Source organism: Scyliorhinus torazame, chromosome 4 (genome assembly GCF_047496885.1).
Source record: "Scyliorhinus torazame isolate Kashiwa2021f chromosome 4, sScyTor2.1, whole genome shotgun sequence".
Lineage (NCBI taxonomy): Eukaryota > Metazoa > Chordata > Chondrichthyes > Carcharhiniformes > Scyliorhinidae > Scyliorhinus > Scyliorhinus torazame.
In genome coordinates, this window is record NC_092710.1 from 16,271,766 (window position 1) to 16,289,606 (window position 17,841).

Consider the following 17,841-nt stretch of genomic DNA (forward strand, 5'->3'; position numbering starts at 1 on the left):
AGTGGGGAGAGTGTGGGACTTGCTCCCACAGGGAGTGGGGAGAGTGTGGGACTCGCTCCCACAGGGAGTGGGGAGAGTGTGGGACTCGCTCCCACAGGGAGTGGGGAGAGTGTGGGACTCGCTCCCTTAGGGAGTGGGGGAGAATGTGGGACTCGCTCCCACAGGGAGTGAGGAGAGTGTGGGACTCGCTCCCACAGGGAGTGGGGAGAATGTGGGACTCGCTCCCACAGGGAGTGGGGAGAATGTGGGACTCACTCCCACAGGGAGTGGGGAGAGTGTGGGACTCACTCCCACAGGGTGTGGGGAGAGTGTGGGACTCACTCCCACAGGGTGTGGGGAGAGTGTGGGACTCGCTCCCACAGGGAGTGGGGAGAATGTGGGACTCGCTCCCACAGGGAGTGAGGAGAGTGTGGGACTCGCTCCCACAGGGAGTGGGGAGAGTGTGGGACTCACTCCCACAGGGTGTGGGGAGAATGTGGGACTCGCTCCCACAGGGAGTGGGGAGAATGTGGGACTCGCTCCCACAGGGAGTGGGGAGAATGTGGGACTCGCTCCCACAGGGAGTGAGGAGAGTGTGGGACTCGCTCCCACAGGGAGTGGGGAGAATGTGGGACTCGCTCCCACAGGGAGTTGGGAGAATGTGGGACTCGCTCCCACAGGGAGTGGGGGAGAATGTGGGACTCGCTCCCACAGGGAGTGGGGAGAATGTGGGACTCGCTCCCACAGGGAGTGGGGAGAATGTGGGACTCGCTCCCACTGGGAGTGGGGAGAGTGTGGGACTCGCTCCCACAGGGAGTGGGGAGAATGTGGGACTCACTCCCACAGGGAGTGGGGAGAATGTGGGACTCGCTCCCACAGGGAGTGGGGAGAATGTGGGACTCGCTCCCACTGGGAGTGGGGAGAGTGTGGGACTCGCTCCCACAGGGAGTGGGGAGAATGTGGGACTCGCTCCCACAGGGAGTTGGGAGAATGTGGGACTCGCTCCCACAGGGAGTGGTGGTGGTGAATCGTGTTGATGTGGTTAGGGGGGGGGGAAGCTGGATAAAGATGAGAACGGAATGGAACTGAAGGATAGGGGCGAGACGCAGAGGCGGGGTGGTGTAGGTGGGGGGGGGGGGGGCTGTGCAGGGCAGAAATAACGATACGGAGCAGCTGTCAAAGCGGGGTGATATATTTGTGAGGCATACCTTTCATCACTCGAGCTGTCGTCGTCCGAATCGTCGCCTTCTTTATTCGTCCCTTCCTCTGCTCTGGTCAGCTCCTCCGCCCCGGCGGGGAGCGCCTGGGCTTCGCTGGCCAGCTTTTCACCCTCGTCTACAAATCAGCACAGGACCACAGCGTGAGGTGACTGCGTAACACCCCCTCCCTCCCCCCGTTACCGACCCTTGCTGCAACCGGAGGCACATCCCCCTCAATGGCAAACCCTTCCTGATTTACAACACCCCAATCTCCCCCTGAACCTTCTCTGCTCCGAGCAGAATGACCCCGGCTCCTCCCCGTTCTGTGAAGCCCCTCACCCCTGGAATTGTGCCTGTCAGTCGCCCCCCCCCCCCCCCACCCCAGCCTTGCTCTTGGGGGCTCCAGAGTTAGAGACATTCCTCCAGCTGGAATCTAACTGGAGGCGGGGAACGGTTCGGTGACCTGAATGGCGGCCAGTCCCCCGCCCAGTCCCCAGGGGCCAAGCTGGTGGCAGGTTGGAATCTGCTGGGCCGCACTCCACGCTCACCTGCAACCAGGCCGCCCTGCTGGGTGTACAGCTTCTTTGTCTGTTTAATCTCCAGGGCCTCGTCGCCATCCACTTCGAGACAAGCGAAGATGTCCTGCAACAGGAAGGAGGGTCACCACACCGCTGGGAGCCAGCAGAAGGGGGAGGGGGAGCAGTCACACGGGAGCCGAGACTGAGACACGCAGACACAAACACGCAAAGGCACACAGACATGCACACGAGACAGAAAGAGACACGCCGACGGAGGGGCAGGGGAGAGGGAGATTGAGAGAGAGAGAGAGATTGAGAGAGAGAAAGATTGAGAGAGAAAGAGAGAGATTGAGAGAGAGAGAGATTGAGAGAGACAGAGAGAGATTGAGAGAGACAGAGATTGAGAGAGAGAGAGATTGAGAGAGAGAGAGATTGAGAGAGAGAGAGAGAGATTGAGAGAGAGAGAGATTGAGAGAGAGAGATTGAGAGAGACAGAGAGATTGAGAAAGAGAGATTGAGAAAGAGAGATTGAGAGAGAAAGAGAGAGATTGAGAGAGAGAGAGAGAGAGAGAGAGAGAGATTGAGAGAGAGAGAGATTGAGAGAGACAGAGAGATTGAGAGGGAAAGAGAGAGATTGAGAGAGAGAGAGATTGAGAGAGACAGAGAGATTGAGCGTGAGAGAGAGAGATTGAGAGAGAAAGAGAGAGATTGAGAGAGAAAGAGAGAGACTGAGAGAGACAGAGAGATTGAGCGAGAGAGATTGAGCGAGAGAGATTGAGCGAGAGAGATTGAGAGAGAAAGAGAGAGATTGAGAGAGAGAGAGAGAGATTGAGAGAGAGAGAGATTGAGAGAGAGAGATTGAGAGAGAGAGATTGAGAGAGAGAGATTGAGAGAGACAGAGAGATTGAGCGAGAGAGACTGAGAGAGAAAGAGAGAGATTGAGAGAAAGAGAGAGATTGAGAGAGAGAGAGAGATTGAGAGAGACAGAGAGATTGAGCGAGAGAGACTGAGAGAGAAAGAGAGAGATTGAGAGAAAGAGAGAGATTGAGAGAGAGAGAGAGATTGAGAGAGACAGAGAGAGATTGAGAGAGAGAGAGATTGAGAGAGACAGAGAGATTGAGATTGAGAGAGATTGAGCGAGAGAGAGATTGAGAGAGAAAGAGAGAGATTGAGAGAGAGAGAGAGATTGAGAGAGAGAGATTGAGAGAGACAGAGAGATTGAGTGAGAGAGATTGAGCGAGAGAGTGAGAAATTGAGAGAGAAAGAGAGATTGAGAGAGACAGAGAGATTGAGCGTGAGAGAGAGAGATTGAGTGTGAGAGAGAGATTGAGCGTGAAAGAGAGAGATTGAGAGAGACAGAAAGATTGAGAGAGACAGAGATTGAGCGAGAGACAGAGATTGAGCGAGAGACAGAGATTGAGCGAGAGACAGAGATTGAGCGAGAGACAGAGATTGAGCGAGAGACAGAGATTGAGCGAGAGACAGAGATTGAGCGAGAGACAGAGATTGAGCGAGAGACAGAGATTGAGCGAGAGACAGAGATTGAGCGAGAGACAGAGATTGAGCGAGAGACAGAGATTGAGCGAGAGACAGATTGAGCGAGAGACAGAGATTGAGCGAGAGACAGAGATTGAGCGAGAGACAGAGATTGAGCGAGAGACAGAGATTGAGCGAGAGACAGAGATTGAGCGAGAGACAGAGATTGAGCGAGAGACAGAGATTGAGCGAGAGACAGAGATTGAGCGAGAGACAGAGATTGAGCGAGAGACAGAGATTGAGCGAGAGACAGAGATTGAGCGAGAGACAGAGATTGAGCGAGAGACAGAGATTGAGCGAGAGACAGAGATTGAGCGAGAGACAGAGATTGAGCGAGAGACAGAGATTGAGCGAGAGACAGAGATTGAGCGAGAGACAGAGATTGAGCGAGAGACAGAGATTGAGCGAGAGACAGAGATTGAGCGAGAGACAGAGATTGAGCGAGAGACAGAGATTGAGCGAGAGACAGAGATTGAGCGAGAGACAGAGATTGAGCGAGAGACAGAGATTGAGCGAGAGACAGAGATTGAGCGAGAGACAGAGATTGAGCGAGAGAGAGAGATTGAGCGAGAGAGAGAGATTGAGCGAGAGAGAGAGATTGAGCGAGAGAGAGAGATTGAGCGAGAGACAGAGATTGAGCGAGAGACAGAGATTGAGCGAGAGACAGAGATTGAGCGAGAGACAGAGATTGAGCGAGAGAGAGAGATTGAGCGAGAGAGAGAGATTGAGCGAGAGAGAGAGATTGAGCGAGAGGGAGAGATTGAGCGAGAGAGAGAGATTGAGCGAGAGAGAGAGATTGAGCGAGAGAGAGAGATTGAGCGAGAGAGAGAGATTGAGCGAGAGAGATTGAGCGAGAGAGAGATTGAGCAAGAGGGAGAGATTGAGCGAGAGAGAGATTGAGCGAGAGAGAGAGATTGAGCGAGAGAGAGAGATTGAGCGAGAGAGAGAGATTGAGCGAGAGAGAGAGATTGAGCGAGAGAGAGAGATTGAGCGAGAGAGAGAGATTGAGCGAGAGAGAGAGATTGAGCGAGAGAGAGAGATTGAGCGAGAGAGAGAGATTGAGCGAGAGAGAGAGATTGAGCGAGAGAGAGAGATTGAGCGAGAGAGAGAGATTGAGCGAGAGAGAGAGATTGAGCGAGAGAGAGAGATTGAGCGAGAGAGAGAGATTGAGCGAGAGAGTGATTGAGAGAAAGAGAGAGATTGAGAGAGAGAGAGAGAGAGAGAGAGAGAGAGAGATTGAGAGACAGAAATTGAGAGAGACAGAGAGAGAGGGACAGAGATTGCGAGACAGAGGGGGGACAGAGACAGAGAGAGAGAGGGGGGCAGAGATTGAGAGAGGGAGGGGGACAGAGATTGAGAGAGAGGGGGGACAGAGACAGAGAGGTAGAGGGGGACAGAGACAGAGAGGTAGAGGGGGACAGAGACAGAGAGATAGAGGGGGACAGAGACAGAGAGATAGAGGGGGACAGAGATTGAGAGAGAGAGGGGGACAGAGATTGAGAGAGAGAGGGGGACAGAGATTGAGAGAGAGAGGGGGAACAGAGATTGAGAGAGAGAGGGGGACAGAGATTGAGAGAGGGGGACAGAGATTGAGAGAGAGAGAGGGACAGAGATTGAGAGAGAGAGAGGGACAGAGATTGAGAGAGAGAGAGGGACGGAGATTGAGAGAGAGAGAGGGACAGAGGTTGGAGAGAGAGAGAGAGACAGAGATTGGAGAGAGAGGGGGTCAGAGATTGAGAGAGAGAGGGGGACAGAGATTGAGAGAGAGAGGGGGACAGAGATTGAGAGAGAGAGGGGGACAGAGATTGAGAGAGAGAGGGGGACAGAAATTGAGAGAGAGAGAGAGAGAGGGACAGAGATTGAAAGAGAGAGAGGGACAGAGATTGAGAGAGAGAGAGGGACAGAGATTGAGAGAGAGAGAGAGAGAGGGACAGAGAGAGGGGGACAGAGATTGAGAGTTAGGGGGACAGAGATTGAGAGAGGGACAGAGATTGAGAGAGAGAGAGGGACAGAGATTGAGAGAGAGAGAGAGGGACAGAGATTGAGAGTTAGGGGCACAGAGATTGAGAGAGAGAGAGAGGGGGACAGAGATTGAGAGAGAGGGGGAGACAGAGATTGAGAGAGAGGGGGGGGACAGAGATTGAGAGAGGGGGACAGAGATTGAGAGTTAGGGGCACAGTGATTGAGAGTTAGGGGGACAGAGATTGAGAGAGAGAGGGGGACAGAGATTGAGAGTTAGGGGCACAGTGATTGAGAGTTAGGGGGACAGAGATTGAGAGAGAGAGGAGGACAGAGAGAGAGAGAGAGAGAGAGGGACAGAGATTGAGAGTTAGGGGCACAGAGATTGAGAGAAGGGGACAGAGATTGAGAGAGAGAGGGGGACAGAGATTGAGAGTTAGGGGCACAGTGATTGAGAGTTAGGGGGACAGAGATTGAGAGAGAGAGGAGGACAGAGAGAGAGAGAGAGAGAGAGGGACAGAGATTGAGAGTTAGGGGCACAGAGATTGAGAGAGGGGGACAGAGATTGAGAGAGAGAGAGGGACAGAGATTGAGAGTTAGGGGCACAGAGATTGAGAGAGGGGGACAGAGATTGAGAGAGAGAGGGGGACAGAGATTGAGAGAGAGGGACAGAGATTGAGAGAGAGAGGGACAGAGATTGAGAGTTAGGGGCACAGATATTGAGAGAGGGGGACAGAGATTGAGAGAGGGGGACAGAGATTGAGAGAGAGAGAGAGTGACAGAGATTGAGAGTTAGGGGCACAGAGATTGAGAGAGGGGGACAGAGATTGGGAGAGAGAGGAGGGCAGAGATTGTGAGATAGAGGAGGACAGAGATTGTGAGAGAGAGGAGGACAGAGATTGAGAGTCAGGGGGACAGAGATTGAGAGTCAGGGGGACAGAGATTGAGAGAGAGAGAGGGACAGAGATTGAGAGTTAGGGGCACAGAGATTGAGAGAGGGGGACAGAGATTGTGAGAGAGAGAGGGACAGAGATTGAGAGAGGGGGACAGAGATTGAGAGAGAGAGGGGGACAGAGATTGAGAGAGAGAGAGGGACAGAGATTGAGAGTTAGGGGCACAGAGATTGAGAGAGGAGGACAGAGATTGAGAGAGAGAGGAGGACAGAGATTGAGAGAGGAGGACAGAGATTGAGAGAGAGAGGGGGACAGAGATTGAGAGAGGGGGACAGAAGACAGAGATTGAGAGAGAGGGGGACAGAGATTGAGAGAGTTAGGGGCACAGAGATTGAGGAGAGAGGGGGACAGAGATTGAGAGAGGGGGACAGAGATTGAGAGAGAGAGGGGGATAGAGATTGAGAGTTAGGGGCACAGAGATTGAGAGAGTTAGGGGCACAGAGATTGAGAGAGTTAGGGGGACAGAGATTGAGAGAGTTAGGGGCACAGAGATTGAGAGAGTTAGGGGGACAGAGATTGAGAGAGAGGGGGACAGAGATTGAGAGAGAGGGGGACAGAGATTGAGAGAGAGAGGGGAACAGAGATTGAGAGTTAGGGGCACAGAGATTGAGAGAGTTAGGGGGACAGAGATTGAGAGTTAGGGGCAGAGTTTGAGAGAGAGAGGGGGACAGAGATTGAGAGTTAGGGGCACAGAGATTGAGAGAGAGAGGGGCACAGAGATTGAGAGAGAGAGGGGCACAGAGATTGAGAGAGAGAGGGGGACAGAGATTGAGAGAGGGAGGGGGACAGAGATTGAGAGTTAGGGGGACAGAGATTGAGAGTTAGGGGCACAGAGATTGAGAGAGAGAGGGGCACAGAGGTTGAGGAGAGAGGGGGACAGAGATTGAGGGAGAGAGGGGGACAGAGATTGAGAGAGAGAGGGGGACAGAGATTGAGAGTTAGGGGCACAGAGATTGAGAGAGAGAGGGGCACAGAGATTGAGAGAGGGGGACAGAGATTGAGAGAGTTAGGGGGACAGAGATTGAGAGAGAGAGGGGGACAGAGATTGAGAGAGAGGGACAGAGATTGAGAGAGAGAGGGACAGAGATTGAGAGTTAGGGGCACAGATATTGAGAGAGGGGGACAGAGATTGAGAGAGGGGGACAGAGATTGAGAGAGAGAGAGAGTGACAGAGATTGAGAGTTAGGGGCACAGAGATTGAGAGAGGGGGACAGAGATTGAGAGAGAGGGACAGAGATTGAGAGTTAGGGGCACAGAGATTGAGAGAGAGAGGGGGACAGAGATTGAGGGAGAGAGGGGGACAGAGATTGAGAGAGAGAGGGGGACAGAGATTGAGAGTTAGGGGCACAGAGATTGAGAGAGGGGGACAGAGATTGAGAGTTAGGGGCACAGAGATTGAGAGAGTTAGGGGCACAGAGATTGAGAGAGTTAGGGGCACAGAGATTGAGAGAGTTAGGGGCACAGAGATTGAGAGAGTTAGGGGCACAGAGATTGAGAGAGGGGGACAGAGATTGAGAGAGAGAGGAGGGCAGAGATTGTGAGATAGAGGAGGACAGAGATTGTGAGAGAGAGGAGGACAGAGATTGAGAGTCAGGGGGACAGAGATTGAGAGTCAGGGGGACAGAGATTGAGAGAGAGAGGGGGACAGAGATTGAGAGAGAGAGAGGGACAGAGATTGAGAGTTAGGGGGACAGAGATTGAGAGAGAGAGGGGGACAGAGATTGAGAGAGAGAGAGGGACAGAGATTGAGAGTTAGGGGCACAGAGATTGAGAGAGGGGGACAGAGATTGTGAGAGAGAGGAGGACAGAGATTGAGAGAGGGGGACAGAGATTGAGAGTTAGGGGCACAGAGATTGAGAGTTAGGGGCACAGAGATTGAGAGAGGGGGACAGAGATTGAGAGTCAGGGGGACAGAGATTGAGAGTTAGGGGGACAGAGATTGAGAGAGGGGGACAGAGATTGAGAGAGAGAGGGACAGAGATTGAGAGAGGGGGACAGAAGACAGAGATTGAGAGAGAGAGATTGAGAGAGACAGAGAGATTGAGTGAGAGAGATTGAGCGAGAGAGTGAGAAATTGAGAGAGAAAGAGAGATTGAGAGAGACAGAGAGATTGAGCGTGAGAGAGAGAGATTGAGTGTGAGAGAGAGATTGAGCGTGAAAGAGAGAGATTGAGAGAGACAGAAAGATTGAGAGAGACAGAGATTGAGCGAGAGACAGAGATTGAGCGAGAGACAGAGATTGAGCGAGAGACAGAGATTGAGCGAGAGACAGAGATTGAGCGAGAGACAGAGATTGAGCGAGAGACAGAGATTGAGCGAGAGACAGAGATTGAGCGAGAGACAGAGATTGAGCGAGAGACAGAGATTGAGCGAGAGACAGAGATTGAGCGAGAGACAGAGATTGAGCGAGAGACAGAGATTGAGCGAGAGACAGATTGAGCGAGAGACAGAGATTGAGCGAGAGACAGAGATTGAGCGAGAGACAGAGATTGAGCGAGAGACAGAGATTGAGCGAGAGACAGAGATTGAGCGAGAGACAGAGATTGAGCGAGAGACAGAGATTGAGCGAGAGACAGAGATTGAGCGAGAGACAGAGATTGAGCGAGAGACAGAGATTGAGCGAGAGACAGAGATTGAGCGAGAGACAGAGATTGAGCGAGAGACAGAGATTGAGCGAGAGACAGAGATTGAGCGAGAGACAGAGATTGAGCGAGAGAGAGGGACAGAGATTGAGAGTTAGGGGGACAGAGATTGAGAGAGAGAGGGGGGCAGAGATTGAGAGAGAGAGAGGGACAGAGATTGAGAGTTAGGGGCACAGAGATTGAGAGAGGGGGACAGAGATTGTGAGAGAGAGGAGGACAGAGATTGAGAGAGGGGGACAGAGATTGAGAGTTAGGGGCACAGAGATTGAGAGTTAGGGGCACAGAGATTGAGAGAGGGGCACAGAGATTGAGAGTTAGGGACACAGAGATTGAGAGAGAGAGGGGGACAGAGATTGAGAGAGAGAGGGGGACAGAGATTGAGAGAGTTAGGGGCACAGAGATTGAGAGAGTTAGGGGCACAGAGATTGAGAGAGGGGGACAGAGATTGTGAGAGAGAGAGGGACAGAGATTGAGAGAGAGAGGGGGACAGAGATTGAGAGAGTTAGGGGCACAGAGATTGAGAGAGGGGGACAGAGATTGTGAGAGAGAGAGGGACAGAGATTGAGAGAGAGAGGGGGACAGAGATTGAGAGAGAGGGACAGAGATTGAGAGAGAGAGGGACAGAGATTGAGAGTTAGGGGGACAGATATTGAGAGAGGGGGACAGAGATTGAGAGAGGGGGACAGAGATTGAGAGAGAGAGGGGGACAGAGATTGTGAGAGAGAGAGGGACAGAGATTGAGAGAGGGGGACAGAGATTGAGAGAGAGAGGGGGACAGAGATTGAGAGAGAGGGACAGAGATTGAGAGAGAGGGGGACAGAGATTGAGAGTTAGGGGCACAGATATTGAGAGAGGGGGACAGAGATTGAGAGAGGGGGACAGAGATTGAGAGAGAGAGAGAGTGACAGAGATTGAGAGTTAGGGGCACAGAGATTGAGAGAGGGGGACAGAGATTGTGAGAGAGAGGAGGGCAGAGATTGTGAGATAGAGGAGGACAGAGATTGTGAGAGAGAGGAGGACAGAGATTGAGAGTCAGGGGGACAGATATTGAGAGAGGGGGACAGAGATTGAGAGAGAGGGGGACAGAGATTGAGAGAGAGAGAGGGACAGAGATTGAGAGAGGGGGACAGAGATTGAGAGAGAGAGGGGGACAGAGATTGAGAGAGAGAGAGGGACAGAGATTGAGAGTTAGGGGCACAGAGATTGAGAGAGAGAGAGAGGGGGACAGAGATTGAGAGAGGGGGACAGAAGACAGAGATTGAGAGAGAGAGGGGGATAGAGATTGAGAGTTAGGGGCACAGAGATTGAGAGAGTTAGGGGCACAGTGATTGAGAGAGTTAGGGGGACAGAGATTGAGAGAGAGGGGGACAGAGATTGAGAGACAGGGGGACAGAGATTGAGAGAGTTAGGGGCACAGAGATTGAGAGTTAGGGGGACAGAGATTGAGAGAGTTAGGGGCACAGAGATTGAGAGAGTTAGGGGGACAGAGATTGAGAGAGAGGGGGACAGAGATTGAGAGAGAGGGGGACAGAGATTGAGAGAGTTAGGGGCACAGAGATTGTGAGAGAGAGGGGCACATAGATTGAGAGTTAGGGGCACAGAGATTGAGAGAGTTAGGGGGACAGAGATTGAGAGTTAGGGGCAGAGTTTGAGAGAGAGAGGGGGACAGAGATTGAGAGTTAGGGGCACAGAGATTGAGAGAGAGAGGGGCACAGAGATTGAGAGAGAGAGGGGGACAGAGATTGAGAGAGAGAGGGGGACAGAGATTGAGAGAGGGAGGGGGACAGAGATTGAGAGTTAGGGGGACAGAGATTGAGAGTTAGGGGCACAGAGATTGAGAGAGAGAGGGGCACAGAGGTTGAGGAGAGAGGGGGACAGAGATTGAGGGAGAGAGGGGGACAGAGATTGAGAGAGAGAGGGGGACAGAGATTGAGAGTTAGGGGCACAGAGATTGAGAGAGAGAGGGGCACAGAGATTGAGAGAGGGGGACAGAGATTGAGAGAGTTAGGGGGACAGAGATTGAGAGAGAGAGGGGGACAGAGATTGAGAGAGAGGGACAGAGATTGAGAGAGAGAGGGACAGAGATTGAGAGTTAGGGGCACAGATATTGAGAGAGGGGGACAGAGATTGAGAGAGGGGGACAGAGATTGAGAGAGAGAGAGAGTGACAGAGATTGAGAGTTAGGGGCACAGAGATTGAGAGAGGGGGACAGAGATTGAGAGAGAGGGACAGAGATTGAGAGTTAGGGGCACAGAGATTGAGAGAGGGGGACAGAGATTGTGAGAGAGAGGAGGGCAGAGATTGTGAGATAGAGGAGGACAGAGATTGTGAGAGAGAGGAGGACAGAGATTGAGAGTCAGGGGGACAGAGATTGAGAGTCAGGGGGACAGAGATTGAGAGAGAGAGGGGGACAGAGATTGAGAGAGAGAGAGGGACAGAGATTGAGAGTTAGGGGCACAGAGATTGAGAGAGGGGGACAGAGATTGTGAGAGAGAGAGGGACAGAGATTGAGAGTTAGGGGGACAGAGATTGAGAGAGAGAGGGGGACAGAGATTGAGAGAGAGAGAGAGGGACAGAGATTGAGAGTTAGGGGCACAGAGATTGAGAGAGGGGGACAGAGATTGTGAGAGAGAGGAGGACAGAGATTGAGAGAGGGGGACAGAAGACAGAGATTGAGAGTCAGGGGGACAGAGATTGAGAGTCAGGGGGACAGAGATTGAGAGTTAGGGGCACAGAGATTGAGAGAGTTAGGGGCACAGAGATTGAGAGAGTTAGGGGCACAGAGATTGAGAGAGTTAGGGGGACAGAGATTGAGAGAGAGGGGGACAGAGATTGAGAGAGAGGGGGACAGAGATTGAGAGAGTTAGGGGGACAGAGATTGAGAGTTAGGGGCACAGAGATTGTGAGAGAGAGGGGAACAGAGATTGAGAGTTTGGGGCACAGAGATTGAGAGAGAGAGGGGGACAGAGATTGAGAGTTAGGGGCAGAGTTTGAGAGAGAGAGGGGGACAGAGATTGAGAGTCAGGGGGACAGAGATTGAGAGTCAGGGGGACAGAGATTGAGAGTCAGGGGGACAGAGATTGAGAGTTAGGGGCACAGAGATTGAGAGAGTTAGGGGCACAGAGATTGAGAGAGTTAGGGGCACAGAGATTGAGAGAGTTAGGGGGACAGAGATTGAGAGAGAGGGGGACAGAGATTGAGAGAGAGGGGGACAGAGATTGAGAGAGTTAGGGGGACAGAGATTGAGAGTTAGGGGCACAGAGATTGTGAGAGAGAGGGGAACAGAGATTGAGAGTTTGGGGCACAGAGATTGAGAGAGAGAGGGGGACAGAGATTGAGAGTTAGGGGCAGAGTTTGAGAGAGAGAGGGGGACAGAGATTGAGAGTTAGGGGCAGAGTTTGAGAGAGAGAGGGGGACAGAGATTGAGAGTTAGGGGCACAGAGATTGAGAGAGAGAGGGGCACAGAGATTGAGAGAGAGAGGGGGACAGAGATTGAGAGAGAGAGGGGGACAGAGATTGAGAGAGAGAGGGGGACAGAGATTGAGAGAGGGAGGGGGACAGAGATTGAGAGTTAGGGGGACAGAGATTGAGAGTTAGGGGCACAGAGATTGAGAGAGAGAGGGGCACAGAGGTTGAGGAGAGAGGGGGACAGAGATTGAGGGAGAGAGGGGGACAGAGATTGAGAGAGAGAGGGGGACAGAGATTGAGAGTTAGGGGCACAGAGATTGAGAGAGAGAGGGGCACAGAGATTGAGAGAGGGGGACAGAGATTGAGAGAGTTAGGGGGACAGAGATTGAGAGTTAGGGGCACAGAGATTGAGAGAGAGAGGGGCACAGAGATTGAGAGAGAGAGAGGGACAGAGATTGAGAGAGAGAGGGGCACAGAGGTTGAGGAGAGAGGGGGACAGAGATTGAGAGAGAGAGGGGCACAGAGGTTGAGGAGAGAGGGGGGACAGAGATTGAGGGAGAGAGGGGGACAGAGATTGAGAGAGAGAGGGGCACAGAGATTGAGAGTTAGGGGCACAGAGATTGAGAGAGTTAGGGGCACAGAGATTGAGGGGCACAGAGATTGAGAGAGAGAGGGGGACAGAGATTGAGAGAGGGGGACAGAGATTGAGAGAGAGAGAGGGACAGAGATTGAGAGAGAGAGAGTGACAGAGATTGAGAGTTAGGGGCACAGAGATTGAGAGAGGGGGACAGAGATTGAGAGAGAGAGGGACAGAGATTGAGAGAGAGAGAGGGACAGAGATTGAGAGTTAGGGGCACAGAGATTGAGAGAGAGAGGAGGACAGAGATTGAGAGAGAGAGAGGGACAGAGATTGAGAGTTAGGGGCACAGAGATTGAGAGAGAGAGAGAGGGACAGAGATTGAGAGTTAGGGGCACAGAGATTGGGAGAGAGAGGAGGACAGAGATTGATAGAGGGGTACAGAGATTGGGAGAGAGAGGAGGACAGAGATTGATAGAGGGGTACAGAGATTGGGAGAGAGAGGAGGACAGAGATTGAGAGAGGGGCACAGAGATTGAGAGAGGGGGACAGAGATTGGGAGAGAGAGAGGACAGAGATTGCGAGGCTTACAGAGTACACCAAGAGAGTGAGAGAGAGACAGAGGCGGAGACAGAGAGGAGACAGAGAGGAGACAGAGAGGAGACAGAGAGGAGACAGAGAGGAGACAGAGAGGAGACAGAGAGGAGACAGAGAGGAGACAGAGAGGAGACAGAGAGGAGACAGAGAGGAGACAGAGAGAGTGAGCATGCTCTGTTGGATCACTGACCTTGCCAAACCACAGGTCGGCCTGTCGCTCCTGACGCATGCCCTTAGGCTCCAGCTCGACCAGCAATGGATTTCCCTCGTCCTCGGTCGGCGGCGGCTGCACGGGGGCCTTGGGCCTGCTCGAGATAACGTTCAGCGGTCAGCGATGTCAGCTGACCTGGACTCCATCACACACCAACCCCATCGTGACTGACCGACACAGGGGTGGGGGAAGAGGGTCAGAAAAAGGCTCACTCACCCACACACAGACCCACAAACCAATTAGCCCATACACCCCTCCCTATCTCTGTAACGTCCTCCAGCCCCTACAACCCTCCCTATCTCTGTAACGTCCTCCAGCCCCTACAACCCTCCCTATCTCTGTAACGTCCTCCAGCCCCTACAACCCTCCCTATATCTGTAACCTCCTCCAGCCCCTACAACCCTCCCTATCTCTGTAACCTCCTCCAGCCCCTACAACCCTCCCTATATCTGTAACCTCCTCCAGCCCCTACAACCCTCCCTATCTCTGTAACGTCCTCCAGCCCCTACAACCCTCCCTATATCTGTAACCTCCTCCAGCCCCTACAACCCTCCCTATCTCTGTAACCTCCTCCAGCCCCTTCAACCCTCCCTATCTCTGAAACCTCCTCCAGCCCCTACAACCCTCCCTATCTCTGTAACCTCCTCCAGCCCCTACAACCCTCCCTATCTCTGTAACCTCCTCCAGCCCCTACAACCCTCCCTATCCCTGTAACCTCCTCCAGCCCCCTACAACCCTCCCTATCTCTGTAACGTCCTCCAGCCCCTACAACCCTCCCTATATCTGTAACCTCCTCCAGCCCCTACAACCCTCCCTATCTCTGTAACCTCCTCCAGCCCCTTCAACCCTCCCTATCTCTGTAACCTCCTCCAGCCCCTACAACCCTCCCTATCTCTGTAACCTCCTCCAGTCCCCTCCAACCCTCCCTATCTCTGTAACCTCCTCCAGCCCCGACAACCCTCCCTCTCTCTCTGTAACCTCCTCCAGCCCCTACAACCCTCCCTATCTCTGCAACCTCCTCCAGCCCATACACCCCTCCCCTATCTCTGTAACGTCCTCCAGCCCCTACAACCCTCCCTATATCTGTAACCTCCTCCAGCCCCTACAACCCTCCCTATCTCTGTAACGTCCTCCAGCCCCTACAACCCTCCCTATATCTGTAACCTCCTCCAGCCCCTACAACCCTCCCTATCTCTGTAACCTCCTCCAGCCCCTTCAACCCTCCCTATCTCTGAAACCTCCTCCAGCCCCTACAACCCTCCCTATCTCTGTAACCTCCTCCAGCCCCTACAACCCTCCCTATCTCTGTAACCTCCTCCAGCCCCTACAACCCTCCCTGATCCTGTAACCTCCTCCAGCCCCTACAACCCTCCCTATCTCTGTAACGTCCTCCAGCCCCTACAACCCTCCCTATATCTGTAACCTCCTCCAGCCCCTACAACCCTCCCTATCTCTGTAACCTCCTCCAGCCCCTTCAACCCTCCCTATCTCTGTAACCTCCTCCAGCCCCTACAACCCTCCCTATCTCTGTAACCTCCTCCAGTCCCCTCCAACCCTCCCCTATCTCTGTAACCTCCTCCAGCCCCGACAACCCTCCCTCTCTCTCTGTAACCTCCTCCAGCCCCTACAACCCTCCCTATCTCTGCAACCTCCTCCAGCCCCTACAACCCTCCCTATCTCTGTAACCTCCTCCAGCCCTACACCCCTCCCTATCTCTGTAACCTCCTACAGCCGCTACAACCCTCCCTATCTCTGTAACGTCCTCCAGCCCCTACAACCCTCCCTATCTCTGTAACCTCCTCCAACCCCTACACCCCTCCCTATCTCTGTAACCTCCTCCAGCCCCTACAACCCTCCCTATCTCTGTAACGTCCTCCAGCCCCTACAACCCTCCCTATCTCTGTAACGTCCTCCAGCCCCTACAACCCTCCCTATCTCTGTAACCTCCTCCAGCCCGTACAACCCTCCCTATCTCTGTAACCTCCTCCAGCTCCTACAATCCACCCAATCTCTGTAACCTCCTCCAGCCCCTACAACCCTCCCTATCTCTGTAACCTCCTCCAGACCCTAAACCCCTCCCTATCTCTGTAACCTCCTACAGCCCCTACAACCCTCCCTATCTCTGTAACGTCCTCCAGCCCCTACAACCCTCCCTATCTCTGTAACCTCCTCCAACCCCTACACCCCTCCCTATCTCTGTAACCTCCTCCAGCACCTACAACCCTCCCTATCTCTGTAATGTCCTCCAGCCCCTACAACCCTCCCTATCTCTGTAACCTCCTCCAGCCCGTACAACCCTCCCTATCTCTGTAACCTCCTCCAGCTCCTACAATCCACCCTATCTCTGTAACCTCCTCCAGCCCCTACAACCCTCCCTATCTCTGTAACCTCCTCCAGCCCCGACAACCCTCCCTATCACTGTAACCTCCTCCAGCCCCCACAACCCTCCCCATCTCGGTCACCACCTCCAGCCCCTACAACCCTCCCTATCTCTGTAACCTCCTCCAGCCCCTACAACCCTCCCTATCTCTGTAACCACCTCCAGCCCCTACAACCCTCCCTATCTCTGTAACCTCCTCCAGCCCCAACAACTCTCCCTATCTCTGTAACCTCCTCCAGCCCCGACAACCCTCCCTATCACTGTAACCTCCTCCAGCCCCCACAACCCTCCCCATCTCGGTCACCTCCTCCAGCCTCTACAACCCTCCCTATCTCTGTAACCTCCTCCAGCCCCTACAACCCTCCCTATCGCTGTAACCTCCTCCAGCCCCTACATCCCTCCTTATCTCTGTAACCTCCTCCAGCCCCTACACCCCTCCCTATCTCTGTAACCTACCCCAGCCCCTACAACTCTCCAATCTCTGTAACCTCCTCCAGCCTCTACAACCCTCCCTATCTCTGTAACCTCCACCAGCCCCTACAACCCTCCCCATCTCTGTAACCTCCTCCAGCCCCTACAACCCTCCCATCTCTGTAACCTCCTCCAGCCTCTACACCCGTCTGCATTTCTATAACCTCCTCCAGCCCCTACAACCCTCCCTATCTCTGTAACCTCCTCCAGCCCCTACAACCCTCCCTATCTCTGTAACCTCCTCCAGCCCCTACACCCCTCCCTATCTCTGTAACCTCCGCCAGCCCCTGTAACACTCCCTATCTCTGTAACCTCCACCAGCCCCTACAACCCTCCCTATCTCTGTAACCTCCTCCAGCCCCCACAACCCTCCCTATCTCTGTAACCTCCTCCAGCCCCTACAACCCTCCCTATCTCTGTAACCTCCTCCAGCCCCTACACCCCTCCCTATCTCTGTAACCTTCTCCAGCCCCTACACCCTCCCTATCACTGTAACCTCCTCCAGCCCCGACAACCCTCCCTATCTGTGTAACCTCCTCCAGTCTCTACAACCCACCCTATCTCTGTAACCTCTTCCAGCCCCTACAATCCTCCTGATTACTGTAACCTCTTGCTGAGGGAGTAAGCTCATTCCCATTTTAAAAGAGTGGGGTCGAAGCGGAGGGTGCAATGTTAATGGGAGGGTGATTGACGGCGTGAAGAATAAGGTTCAAAATAGAGACTTGGGAACAGAGCGAACCCACATTTCGTGGGTTAAGCTCCACTGTATGGATCTGTCCCCAGAGCAGCATTCCCTCAGTACTGACCCTCTGACAGTGCTGCACTCCCTCAGTACTAACCCTCTGAGAATGCAGCACTCCCTCAGTACTAACCCTCTGAGAATGCAGCACTCCCTCAGTACTGACCCTCTGACAGTGCAGCTCTCCCTCAGTACTGACCCTCTGACAGTGCAGCACTCCCTCAGTACTGACCCTCTGACAGTGCGGCACTCCCTCAGTACTGACCCTCTGACAGCGCGGCACTCCGACCCTCTGACAGTGCAGCACTCCTCAGTACTGACCCTCTGACAGTGCAGCACTCCCTCAGTACTGACCCTCTGACAGTGCAGCACTCCCTCAGTACTGACCCTCTGACAGTGCGGCACTCCCTCAGTACTGACCCTCTGACAGTGCGGCACTCCCTCAGTACTGACCCTCTGACAGTGCGGCACTCCCTCAGTACTGACCCTCTGACAGTGCGGCACTCCCTCAGTACTGACCCTCTGACAGTGCGGCACTCCCTCAGTACTGACCCTCTGACAGTGCGGCACTCCCTCAGTACTGACCCTCTGACAGTGCGGCACTCCCTCAGTACTGACCCTCTGACAGTGCGGCACCTCCCTCAGTACTGACCCTCTGACAGTGCAGCACTCC

At 53.6% G+C, this 17,841-nt stretch overlaps 2 protein-coding genes across 2 annotated transcripts in view; both read right to left on the reverse strand.

Moving 5' to 3' along the window:
* LOC140410131 (pre-rRNA 2'-O-ribose RNA methyltransferase FTSJ3-like) overlaps positions 1-13,667 on the reverse strand; it is a 50,426-nt gene extending 36,759 nt beyond the window's left edge. Inside the window, exons 1-3 of the mRNA XM_072498084.1 lie at positions 13,558-13,667; positions 1,727-1,820; positions 1,188-1,314 (exon numbers count right to left, since the gene is read on the reverse strand). Coding sequence (XP_072354185.1) covers positions 1,188-1,314; positions 1,727-1,820; positions 13,558-13,596 — 260 coding nt within the window. The 5' untranslated portion in view covers positions 13,597-13,667. The remainder of the gene's footprint in view (positions 1-1,187; positions 1,315-1,726; positions 1,821-13,557) is intronic.
* The window catches only part of LOC140411286 (T-box transcription factor TBX1-like), a 41,076-nt gene continuing 36,835 nt past the window's right edge, over positions 13,601-17,841 (reverse strand). The window contains exon 4 of the mRNA XM_072500408.1: positions 13,601-13,672. Coding sequence (XP_072356509.1) covers positions 13,601-13,672 — 72 coding nt within the window. The remainder of the gene's footprint in view (positions 13,673-17,841) is intronic.